General features: G+C 48.2%; 1 protein-coding gene across 1 annotated transcript in view; it reads left to right on the top strand.

The window, feature by feature from the left end:
* A2ML1 (alpha-2-macroglobulin like 1) overlaps positions 1–8,300 on the top strand; it is a 32,111-nt gene extending 23,811 nt beyond the window's left edge. Inside the window, exons 26-32 of the mRNA XM_030537924.1 lie at positions 1,189–1,263; positions 1,491–1,653; positions 2,827–3,041; positions 4,418–4,633; positions 5,218–5,308; positions 5,729–5,797; positions 8,216–8,300. Coding sequence (XP_030393784.1) covers positions 1,189–1,263; positions 1,491–1,653; positions 2,827–3,041; positions 4,418–4,633; positions 5,218–5,308; positions 5,729–5,766 — 798 coding nt within the window. The 3' untranslated portion in view covers positions 5,767–5,797; positions 8,216–8,300. The remainder of the gene's footprint in view (positions 1–1,188; positions 1,264–1,490; positions 1,654–2,826; positions 3,042–4,417; positions 4,634–5,217; positions 5,309–5,728; positions 5,798–8,215) is intronic.
* Positions 8,301–13,075: the final 4,775 nt, after the last annotated feature.

Here is a 13,075-nt window from a genome sequence, read left to right as displayed (position 1 = left end):
ATGGAAACCATTTCATGCCAGGGGGTGCTTCCGCACCCCTAGCTCCAGCACCTATGCTTGCTGCTGTAGCCTCCAGCCTGGACTGCTCACCAACTGCCTCGTGTGTGTGTGTGTGTGTGTGTGTGTGTGTGTGTGTGTGTGACCTTGTCTTTTACCACACTAGGTTCTATTTCAGGGTGACCCCAGCTCACCCCGAGTCCTAGATTGTTCCCCCTAGAAGTGTGTCCTTTACTGCCCAGCCCTCTTCTGGACAATACAAGGTTTATATAAAGTCAGTTTATTTCTTTAACAGCATACAACTTGCCACCCCAAATAGTGTTTCCCAAACACTTCAATTTAAACACACTGGATTTGACAAAACAATAAATCAAGTTTGTTTATTACATAGACAGATTTTAAGTGAGTTACAAGTAACGAGGCATAAGTCCAAAACGGTTATGAGAATAAAGATGAAACACAACTGATGCCTAACGTAATTTGTTACGGTAAATTCAAAACAAAGTTTTTTCTCACCAGTCTCTCTGACCAAACTTCTGAGGTCAGGATCCCTTCTCCCAGAAACCAACAAATGCTTGCTTTGCTGCTTCAGGTGCCGTGAATGCAATGGGCAGGAAGGGAGTGTGTTTTGGGGTGTTTGCCCCTCCCTTTTTATAAATTCATCTGCTTTTTGAAAACCATTTCCAGCTGGGTACCAGGAGATAAAAAGTCTATGGGGGGAAGCTATTCCATGCTGCTTTTTTTTTGTCACTTGTTTAAGCTTCCTTTCTCCCCTTCCTGCTTGATGACTCTGTTTATTGCTTAAATGCAAATTAAGCAGATCACACATTCCTTTGTTTAGGACGGACCTGTTTCCTCTCTCTCACCCCGCAAAAAAAAAAAAAAAAAAAAAACCCCAAAAAACCAACCTTCAGCTTCAGTAGGGCTGTGGTTTGGCACATGGGTTAATAATGTCATACAGGAAAATCTTAACTTAACATACAATGTTGCCATAGGTATTTTACCACGACAATAACGAGCAGGAATTATGAGTTTTCAAATGGTATCTCACAAGACATACATTGTACAAAGGTTATTACAATAGTGTGTGGGGTGTGGTCATGGGTACCTTCTATCACAAGGTGCCATGTAGCAGTTACCATTTGGGAAGTTCATTCCTCATCAACCTCTTTCTCTCACTGTGGTCTGCAGGGTGGAATAAATGATGACATCTCTCTGGCTGCTTACATCACTGCCGCACTGCTGGAGGCAGGAAAGCCACTCACTGTGAGTATAGTGCTGCCTATGCATGGCCTTCGCTCACTCCTCTCCTCTTGTCTTATTTCTAATACTTCCATGGGCCCAGCTGTTCCTCTGTCATGCACAGTGGATAGTTATGGCCACAACATACCCAATCTTTGACTATGTCAGGATTTGGTCATTGTGGAGTTGTCTCCATTTTTCTCTGCTCCATCTCCTATGTTACATGAACTCCATGTTTCTTCCTGTTCCAGGACCCAATGGTTAAGAACAGTTTGCAGTGCCTCAGAAATGCTTCCTCCAACGCCACTGATATCTACACCCAAGCACTGCTGGCGTATGTCTACTCGCTGGCTGGAGACACTGTGACAAGGCAATTACTGCTCACCAAGCTGGACCGGCAGGCCATCAAGTCAGGTACCATGGGGCAAGAAGCTGTCTGACTCTAAGCACTAGGACTCCCATGACTATAACACAAATTCCACCAACACTTAGGGCGACGGTGCTTTCCACAGAACCAAGAAAATTTATAGGTGGAAAAGACCTGTCAGCTTAGGCAAGATTGGTCCTTGCAGCATATGTTCTAACATTTTGTCCAGTCAATGGGGCTTCTGCCCCTTCCCTTGAGAGACTGATGCACCTTTTTCCTTTCTACATTACAAAAGTGTGTTTTTTCCTTATTTTCATTCCATCCTCTTCAGTCATATCCCCTTGCACCACTCTAAGTAATTCCTCTCCTCCTTAGTGCACTGCAACTGTTATCAAGTCCCTGCATCTCCTTTGTCATTTCTTAGCTAAGCGATACAGACTTAAGCCTATGTTTTCAAAAGTGGCCTCTAAGTTTCAGGTGTCTCAAGTCAGGCATCAAAATGCTGAGACTCCCAAAATCAGTGGCTGCTCTTGAAAATGTAGATCTTGGCTCTTTCCTCATAAATCCTTCTCTCCAGCCTCCTGATAATCTCTGTTGCTTGTTTGTCAATATATTTATCCTATAATGTGGTTCCCAAAGCAGTAATAGTCTAGATTCAATCCCCCTGTGGAGGGAGACGATCACTTTTCTGCTCCAGGATGTGAATGTGCTACCCAAAACTGTACTGGCTTTTTTGTTTTTGTTAAGCCTGTCACTTTGCAAACTTGTATCTAATTTGCTATCCATTGTCCCTGCCAGACTGATTCTGTGCCCAGAGAGTGTCTGTGTTTTGGGATGATTTCCCCTCATTGCTTTGTCCCAGTTTAGTCTCGTGTTTAAATTCTGCTCGTTCCCATCCATCAACTGGCTTTACTGATGTTGCATCATGATGTCGCCTGTTTGCATCACACTGGCTGCTGGAAAGCATGCACAATCCCTCTCTTCTGACTTTGGCAGTGATGTGATCTGGTATCTCTCTATCATGAATACCACTTAATCACTCAGTACACTGACACAATAGCATTCCTGTGAGGAGGATTTCTCCACCCAGATTTAGGGTAAGGACGTTCCTCAATGTCTCACACGAGGAGGGATGTAACCATGAAATTCAACCTGGATTGTAGTCCTGGACCCAAGCAAGTCCTGTTCTGAGCCTTAGGTTCTTGTTTCTCCTCCCCCAGGAGGGCAGATACACTGGAGCAGGAAACCAGCCCAGCCTCCTACTGAGTACAGCTGGTCCCAGCCCAAGTCGATGGATGTGGAGTTGACAGCCTATGCGGCGTTGGCTCTGCTCACTACAGAAAAAGTGTCCAAGGAAGAGATTGCTTCTGCCACTGGCATTGTGGCATGGCTGGCCAGGCAGCAGAATGCCTATGGGGGCTTTGCCTCTACCCAGGTAACAAACCAGCTGGTCTCAGGGCCAGACACCATGTTTAGTCAGGGAGAGCAACAGGCTGAGATGTCTGCTGGGGGCTGAATCTCTATGCTAGATTCTTACTATGCTCAGAGGCTGTCTATGAGAATCCAGCTTCTGGTGCCCTGAGGATAAAGTGACAAGATGTCCTGACTTTTTTTTTTTTTTTTAATAGGGACAGTCCTGAATTTTGGGCCTTTTTCTTATATAGGCTCCTATTACCTTTCCACCCCACCCCTGTCTGTATTTTTCACACTTGCGGTCTGGTCATCCTATCTGAGGAACAGATCCCACTGCACTGTGAGGCTGGGAGCTTAAATCCCACTGTTTGTACCAGGCATGGGTGGCAAGTTTGTAGAAATTTTGGTGGTGCCCAGAACTTGCCCCCACAACTCCACTCCCTCAAACTCTGCCCCCACCTGCCTAAGGCTCTGGGCGGGGTTTCGGGGGAGAGGTCTGGTGTGCAGGTCCTGGGCTGGGGATTAGGATGCAGGAGGGTGCAGGCTTTGGGAAGGAGTTTGGGTGCAGGCTCTGGGCTGGGGGTGGGGGTGTAGGAAGAGGGAGGTGGTGCACACTGGGGCAGAGTCTCAGGGTGCAGGGGAATGAGGGTTGGGGCTGAGGATGAGGGATTTGTGCTGCGGGGGGGTGAGGGCTCAGGGCTGGGGCAGAGGGTTGGGGTGTGGTATGAGGGCTGTGGGGCTGAGGATGAGGGGTTCATGATGCAGGAGGAGGCTCAAGGCTGGGGCAGAGGATTAGGATGCAGGGGGATGAGAGCTCTGGCTGGGGATGAGGATTAGGGTGCGTAGGGATGAGGGCTCTGGCTGGGGCTGAGGGGGGTTGGGGCATTGGAGAGGGTAAGGGCTAGGTCAGAAAGGCAGGGTAAGGGCAGCCTGCCTTGCCATTAGTGAAGGGCAGGCGCTAGGACCCTGAGGCAGCAGACAGCAGTTCTGCCAGGAGCTGTTCTACCCCGGCAGCGCAAACAGGCAGGGGAGAGGCGTGCGCTGATTTCTGTCAGGCAGGGATAGGGGGGACGCAGGGGGAGGAGTGGAAGGTGGAGGCTGGGACCTGCTTCATGCAGGGACGCGGCGGGGCATGGGGAGGGGGCACCCGTGGGGGCCAGGGCCCTATCCAGGCAGGGCCAGGGGAGAGACCCAGCTCCAAATATTGCTGGAGCAGGGCACCCGGCCCTGAATATTGCTGGAGCCCGAGCACCGCAAACATATATAACCTGCCACCTATGGTCCCAGGGAAAGGATCTCGTTGTTCTTGAGCTCGGATGGAGGGGGTGGGGAATCTCTGTGCTAGTGCCCTGAGGAGTGGATCTGCACTCAGTGACGTGACTGCCTTTCCTTTGCCAGGACACTGTAGTTGCCCTCCAAGCTCTTGCTAGATATGGAGCAGTGACATTCATCAAATCTGGAAATGTCTCTGTGACGGTGAAATCGGGAAAGAACTTCCAGCAGTCCTTCCACGTGGAGGCCACCAACCGACTGGTGCTGCAGCAGCAGCCTCTCCCTGACATTCCTGGAAACTACACTATACAAGCAGCTGGCACAGGCTGTGTGTATGTGCAGGTGAGTTGTGGCTCTCTGTGAGAGAGACCAGGAGGATGCCATGGGAGGGGGCACTGCCTGGCTCAGGGTTATGAGGGAATGGGATATGCAGCCTTTCGCTTCCAATGCACTGATTCTAATGGAGCCTCAGGTCAGAGCGCTGGAGGGATTGCGGGGAATGGATCCTTTTCACCTCCGGGGCACCAGGTCAGGAGAGTGTGAGCCAGCACTGGCTAGCTCAGGTTCCTCTTGGGGGCAGTGCCAAGGATACAGTCTCTTGCAGGCTTGTGTGACACTATTTGTTGGGTACATTTCTGTGTCTTTCCCATCAGACTGTTCTGAGGTATAATGTGCCTCCCTCAAAGAATGCGGGGACCTTCACCCTGAGTGTGAGAGCAGGAGAGGATGAGTGTGAGAAGCAAACACCCCCTCGCTTCCTGTCCCTCAACATCAGTGTCAGGTGAGAGTGAAGAGCTAGAGAGGAAGGGAATAGAGGGGGCAGGGTGACATGGAGGAGGGCAGAAGGAAAAGAGGCAGCAAGATGGGGGAAAGGGGCAGAGTTAAGGTGGATGTAACCTACGTGACCTCCTGCCTTTCACCTCCAGTTATGTGGGGAGCCGTGGCACCTCCAACATGGTCATTATCGAGGTGAAGATCCTGTCTGGATTCTACCCCGTCCGGGGCACCAACTATTTTGTAAGTCATTTCTCATAACCATTGGGCCTTTGTTCCTGGTGACTCGATACATGTTTTACATGGAAGACCGCTCAATCAACAGCCAGGCAGCGTAGACAATGGTCTCAGTTTGGGCACTTACCACTGGCTCTGTCACTAGGGTGAAAATCAGTTCCCAGAGGTACTTTCTACTGCTCCCTGACCCCATAAACCTTTAAACACTCACCTTCCTCGACCCTATGGCTTGTTTCCCATTCACTCCTGTGTGGGTGAGACTCCCTGGGAATGAGCTGGGCTATTGGAGGAGATTCTGGTCAAGAGATGGGGGACACTTTTCACACACCCCCAATCCCTAGAACGTGTCTTCCATGGGTGAGACTCTTGGGAGAATAAGCTGGGTGTTTGGGGTGAGACTCTAACGCTGCAGTTCCCTGTCTCCAGCTCCAGCAGCAGCCATTTGTGAAGAGAGTGGAGATTAGGGCAGAGGATCTCACCATCTACCTGGACCAGGTCAGTGCTGGAACAAGGTAGTAGCTTTGTAGCTTCTACACAAGCTAATTAACACCTACATTGTAGGTCTCGTACCAGCAGGTGAGAGAATTGGATCCCAGTGGACCTGAGTTAGTTTTGAGGGTCCCAGACAATTTATACGGGAGTTTAAAACTGGAGGATGTGACCTGATCTCAGACAGGACTCTCATCCTCCTGTGCATCTGAGACACTGCCAACCCTTTACTCTCTCAGCTTACCCAGCTGGCTACCCAGCTCATTATATTCCCAGGACTGGCAAACGAGAAGCAGGAGGAATGACTGTACCATCTGCATCAAGCCTCAGACTCAAGCAAGGTTCCCCACTAAATCAGAAGTTCGTATGCATTCCCTTAGCATGCTAATCTGGGACAACTCCAGTACGGTCTGCAGACCCCTGACAGCTACCTACTGTGTGAGAGAGACTGAGTGTCATGCCAGCTGCTGGAGTCTCCTAAACTCTCTCTGGGATTTCATTCCTTCCCCCTACTTTTGGTTCAGAACCTTATTCTCCAAGCATTCCCAATTCCACATATTCAGTTGGTCACATACTGGATCCAATCTTCTGCTCAGAAGCGGATCTTGAAGACTTACTTGGAGACTTAACCATCACAGGCTTATCCTGGACTTCTCTTTACCTCCATAATGTCAGGAACTCTCTCACTTAGATCCATAGGGATGATCTTATTACTATCATTAAACCCAACGTGCTCTGTATATTTCCAACCGTCCGCCGTCGTCCCCTCCCCCCACACACACACACCAAGGATCAGTGATCTGACAGAACACTACAGCTACATACCATTTGTGACAATTGGCCCACTGGCATCCAAATGTTCCTTGCCACTACTACGCTGCTCACATTGGCCATCGCAGTTCTTAGATGAATTGACACCAAGGCTGGTGGCTGGAGTGCCAGTGTGGGGAGTGGGGGGGAACCTGCTGCAAATTGTACTGATTGCAGTCTAATGAAAACACTTGTAATGATGCCAGTGGTGACTGTAGTAAACAAAATCATCTCTGGGACCATCACTGTCATCAGATCCTGGCTGAGATAAGTGTGCTGATTTAGACCTGCATCATAAACACAGGCTGCGTCTTCACCACTGCTTCAAACCATGCACCTCAGGGGGATTGTGCCTCTAGTTCTGAAGAACCCTTTTCCTGCTTTGCTGAGAAGATGGAGTGAGGCCCTGACAGCCTGCAGTACCAAGCATTATACATGCTGGAGCAGCAAGTATAGTGTCCTTCCCACTGTGTCAGAACTGAGTTAGTGTCTCTGTCTAGGAGACTAGAAGGCACCTGAGAGAGAACTGTGCCATCACCTGTGACTTGCTCCTTTGTCTCTCATCTGGTCAAAGCTGGTGGGGAAATGCTTGGCCCACTGCTGAGCCTCCTTCAGAGAAGGCACTTTACCTATCACTCAGAAGCATGCACTAATCCAGCCTATCTTCAAAATGTCACTCACTGTGTGTGAATCTAGACAAATGTTTCTCAAGGAAGCCAGAGCTGGTGCATAACAGAGCAAGCTCGTCTCTGACCAGGATGAACTGAAAAGAGTCTATTATGCTGGGGGTCTGTTTGCTACAGGATCCATTTCAAGGTTCTAATGCTGACTTGACATGGTCTTGACCCCTTAAGAACTTTGTTACATCAAGATCCTTCCATTCTTCAGGGAATGACCATAGCAGCTATGCTCCTCCTCGACCATGAACAATCAAGAGCCAGAGCCTGTTCAAGAATAACCTCCAGGCTTTGGAACACCATCCCACAGGGATCAGAAAAGCTCTGCTTTCAGATCATGCTAGAAGACTCACTTTTTTTTCCTGGAAAACCATCCTTGAAAGAACCAGAGCTAATAAGAGCAATGGGCTCCAACATAGTAGCAATGATTAGATAGAAGAGCAGGGCAGAGAATGTGCTTGTCACTTTGGGACAGATCCCACTCTTTCTACAGTCCATACTCAGGGCTCAGATAAATACCATGGTATCTAACAAACATTCATAGATAGATAAAAATTCTTGAAATCCTGAGTTAAAATCTTACCACTGTCTCAATAGCCAGTTCTGTCTATAGTTAAAAAAACAAAACATCCCTGATATTCAGCACACATGTCTCTGCTCATGTCTTGCTGGTAATGTAACAGCAGGGGGCCCTCCAGGTGCATGAATAGGAAGTTCATCTGCAAAAGCTGTGTGTGGAGCCCAGGATTTGAACAGCGGGGTCAGGGCTGCAGGGGAGGGCAGGACTGAGGGGCATTAGCAGAGCTGTGTGGGGAGCCCAGCACTGGAATAGCAGGGGCCTGCAGGGCAGGACTGAGGGGCATTGGCAGAGTTGGGCTGTGGGAGAGCTTCCATAGTGCATGCCCAAACCAGACCTTGTTTTCTTTCTCTCTCCCAGCTGAATAAGGAGACTCAGACATACTCCTTCACCATGAGCCAAGACATTCTAGTGAAGGATCTGAAGCCAGCAGTGGTCAAAGTCTATGATTACTACCAGCCAGGTGGGTTAGGATATGATTTGTGTCAAATTACTGGCAGTTTTGCTGATGAACATTGCTTGCAGATTTTGGCCATTTCATTTCAGGTGATTTCACACCCTTCTGATTTTCATATTTTTTATATGAGAAATTCAATAAAACACAGCTATTTTCCCCCCTCCCAATGAAGGTGGTGGTGGGGGGGAACAAAAAACAGAAAATGTAAATACCCTTTAGCTTGAAAGGAGCTCTTTTCCATTGTGAAAGACTCATTACAGGGCAAAAGTATTCAAAAAATCATAATGTATTTCTCAGCAGAATGCGTCCAGTTTTGAATGGGTGACAAAATGCAAAAAGTCTCACATATGAAGTGGTTTCACCTCTACTAGGAATATTTATTTAATTCACCAGTAAGGATTATTACTTATTTGTTCCATAGGCACTGAAATGCCCTCTTTAAAATAAAATCACCTTGCCAGCAAAATGCTGCTTCCTCCTCCTGCAACATGTGGAATTCCCCTTCAATTTACAAATAAAAGTAAATGCAGAAAACTTGAAGAGTAAAATTCAGTCCTTGACCGGGGCAGGTTTTTGGCTACAAAAATGTCATCACTTTAAAGTCCAGTATATCACAGCTGAGCAGCACTAAAAATGGGAGCCTTACACACTATTGGAAAGGGAGATTCACAGCTTCTCAATGGAACCCAGTACATCCTTGGCTCTTGGAGGTCCTGAGATGTCCGACCTAGAGAAAAGCTCTTTTAGGTCATGTTTGGTTTTTAGTATTTTCTTTTTCTCTTCCCCCACCCCTGCACAATGTGACTCAAGGTGACTAAGACATTTTGATTTACAGGCAGAAGAATACAAAAACTAGAGCCAGTCATACTTTCAAAAATTCTTTGACCATTTCTAAAGTAGATTTTTCTGACGTCTGGCGCATAGACGATACCTCAGGGTGACATTCAGGATCAAGATTTTAATCAACAGTCTTTTGAGATAACCTGCATGAAACATCCATCCCAAATTCATACCAATAAAATTTCCCCACCACACTAACATTTATTTTAAACTATTGTTTCCTTCCCCTGTTCCTTCCTTTGCTCAACCAATGGTACAGTCTGAAGATGTTGGAAAGTTCAGCCAACCAGAGCATGGTTGTACCTTCTGAGACCTGGGGGAGGGTTGTAGTTCATCTGGGGGTTGGGCTTCTATTCATTTTCCCCAGCTTGTGTCTGGTGCTGAAAGTAATTGTCTGTTTTCCCTCTGTTACAGATGAGCAAGCCACAGTGGAATACACAGATCCATGCCAGTAAGGTGAGCATGGCTTTCATGGAGTAGTCTGCACCATTATTGTGCAACTAATACAAGTATAGGCATGAGGTGAAGAAATGAGATACTTCCCTCTGAGTCAGTGCTGATCCCAATTCCAGGGGGCTCTGTGCTGCTGGCAGGGGTATGGATGTCTCAGTAGGGAGGTCCTCTCCCATCTGAGTCACAACTGACTCCAGAGTATGATAGGGGGTGCAGTGCTGCAGGGTGTGCTGTGGGTAGCTCCAGGAGGGGTGCTCTCCCCTCTGAGAGAGAACCTAGCCCAATGCCCCAATGTGATGCTAAGGGCACTATGCTACAGGGAGTGGTGTAGTGGATGTAATATAAGGTGCTCTCCTCCCGAGTCAGTACCTACCCTGGTGCCCCAGCATGATGCCAAGGGCTGCTGTGCTGGTAGAAGTGCTGTCTGAGACGAAATGAAACACTGACTGGCTGTGGCCAATAAAAGATCCCATGATACTACTTACAAGAACAGTCAACTTCTTTCATCTCCTAAACTGTTTTGCCATGTTACTAAACAGCTGCCACATTCCACCCCAGAAGTGGCTGCATTCAGCCCCTGAGTGTAAAGTGCCTTAAGACCCTTCAGAATGAAAGGCACTAGGGAAATGAGTATAAACTTACTTTCTCCCCTCTTTTTCAGGGGACGAGACAGAGACACCTTGTCCCTGGTGTAACTCACAGGAATTCCTGGTTCTTCCACTGCACTTAACTTCTGAGCCAAGGGGGAAGAGAGTCTGTATCTACACTGCTCACATGCAGCTCCAGAATGCATCAATTAAACCTCTCATCTATCCAGTAAAGGGGTGGGGAAGGCAGAGGTTATAATATAGGGTGAAGAGAAGAAACCTACATTTCTCTCTGTATAGAAAGGAAAAGAGAAGGGCTGAGAGCCACACACAAGGCAATCTCAAGGGAATACACAGGGGGCCTGGGCAGTTCAGAGCGAGGTGACCCCCCTCCCCTTAACATTCTCTTAAAGAGAGGGGTGGGAAGCTACAAAGAAGAATCTGGGGGTGCACCCAAAGGGAGAATGCAGGGCAATTTAATGTTTGAGTACTGGGTTGATAGAGCGAATGGGAGGGCTAGGAAATACCTACTGAGAATTACACTGTGACTGCAGGGTTAGTTTGCTAGGAGGGTCAATCTCTCAACATGGGGCTATGTTCATATAATAGATTTACATATTGAGAGTTAATAATAATAAATTGCGGTTTTGGGTATCTTTTGGCATCTGTCTGTTGCCTACCCTAATCCTGTTCCTGTGAGGGCAGCCAGTGACGGGATATGTCTGTGCTCACTTGTTTACCCCCTTGCCTGCCGTCTCCCCAGAATTGGCAACAACCTTGTTGCCTCCTTAAATCAAGGCATTGAGACTCAATGAAGTATATGGCTGTGAGCATTGTGGATCATGTCTATAGTGTGGGTATGCACGGGACTGACCAGATCCTGGTCCAGCCTCCACTGCCCTCCGCATAACACCTACAATGGCCTAGGGAAACTTCTTCTAAGGTTGTTCCACAGTCCTGTTCGAGGATGTGGAGTGGGATCTCCTGCAGGACATGGCTGGGCTGGTTCGTTTGTAGCTGTGGAATCCCTGGGGGGATGATACTGCTTCTCTGAAGTCGACTGAGAACAAGGTGCGATTTTTCTGGTGTTCTCAGTTGGGCCAGTGATACCAAGAGGGCAGACCCTTCCTCACTGCTATTGTTCTCTTCTGTACAGCACCCATCCCCAGGGGGAGCAAATGAGGCACCAGTCCCAAGATTGAAGTGATGAGGGGCTCTGCTGGCTTCAGAAGGCAGAGTAGGTTGGTTGCCATGCAGGCCTAGAACAGGACAACTGAGTTACCTCCAGCTGGGAGTAGGACACTTCCTGAAGGCTGGACATTACTGCTGCTGAGGCAGGGTTGGGAGACTCAAGAAGGGGCTAAGTCCTACCTCTGGAGTGAGAGAGGCCCTTTAGCCAAAGGGCAGGGGCACAAATACCCATCAAGCGACCATATGGTGGTGGGAATTGTCTCCAGGGCAGAAGCCAAGGTTTGTAATGGCAGACACTAGGCTGCTGTTGCTGGGGCCTAGGAGGTAGTAGGAAGAGGTGCTTCTCCCCATTCCTATGCCTGTTTTGTTTTTTCTCCCTGTTTCTCTCCCCAAAGACTCCTATCTAGGTCTGCCTCTTTCTTCTCCCTGTCCTTCATCTTCTCCTAAGTCTTTTGACTAGAGGGAAAGAGGAAGGAGTAGGAGGACTACCTGCTGCTCCATGATTCCTGTAGACAAATGGAAAAGAGCTGGACATAAGGGTGTCAATTAGGGCTAATATACTACAGGAGTGTGACAGACTTGCCTTCTCCTTCCTGACAAGCGGACCCACAACTCGGCTTGTCAAGGCTGCAGGGTGGGGAGTAGAGTTGAATGGCAAATATCAAACCATTAGGGAAATGACCAGAACCAACCATGTTACTCAGTAAAACCCTCATAGCTTCACCGATTATAGATAGCTCTACATCTTACTGTGTAAATACCCAGGAGTTACAGAGTGCTGGGTACATTACCCTCCACAACAGGTAGATGGGTTACCAATAAATATCCCTGAGTGAGAAGTTAATTCAATCTCATAACTGCTGCCAGCGTGTCAGGAGGTGGTAGAGCCCCAGGTGGCACAACATGCCTATGCCAGGGAACTGGAGCTGTTGATTTCAATTTGACTCCCCAGTGTTGAGCAGATGGGTTATAATGGACTTGCAGGCTGGTGTGCACAATCCCACTGGGTTCAAATGCTATCTGAACTAGGAAGTGCCTCAGCTGGGCAGCACACCCTCAGTGTATTGAGCACAGAGGAGCCAAAATAAAAAAAGAAACTCTTTAATGGATAAAAACCAAATGGTTAAACATTGAACTCAGAGAAATAGGTTTCTTTAAAAACAACACATGCTAGCGCCCTTGTCAAGCATGTCACTCTTAAGCTCATGCCCTGGCCCAGAGGCTGCCCTGACTGACAGTTACTCCCTCTTCAACTGCTGAGGAAACTTGATTCCCCTCTCCTGAGCATGTTCACTCTAGTGTGGCCAGGTGTCTGCCAAGTCCACCCCCCTACAGCTCAGCAGAGGGAGGGAAGTTACATGTGGAGGGTCTGAGGAAGGGAAGGTGAGAGAGATGGGGTGCTTACTCTAGTTCCTTTGACACCTCTAATTCCCATGTGCTGTCTTCCCTGGGAGAGAATCCTCTTAGTCTCTCTCCTCATCCATCTCCTCATGTTTATTGGGGGTATATCATGCAGAATTAACCAATGACAACTGTCCTGGATTCCATCCACCAATCAGCTTGTGACAGTCCTATAAATGGCCAAGCTGGCTTTTCTTGAACAACTTTTAGCCCTTTGCTGCTCAGTGACCCAGGCCTGGTCCCCACCAATGGTGACTTGTGTCCTTTTGTTCTGGCTGTTGATGAATTGTC

The sequence above is a fragment of the Gopherus evgoodei genome, chromosome 1 (genome assembly GCF_007399415.2).
Source record: "Gopherus evgoodei ecotype Sinaloan lineage chromosome 1, rGopEvg1_v1.p, whole genome shotgun sequence".
Taxonomy (NCBI): Eukaryota; Metazoa; Chordata; order Testudines; family Testudinidae; genus Gopherus; species Gopherus evgoodei.
The sequence above is the reverse complement of the archived record's forward strand: the minus strand, read 5'-3'. Positions and strand labels throughout refer to the sequence as shown.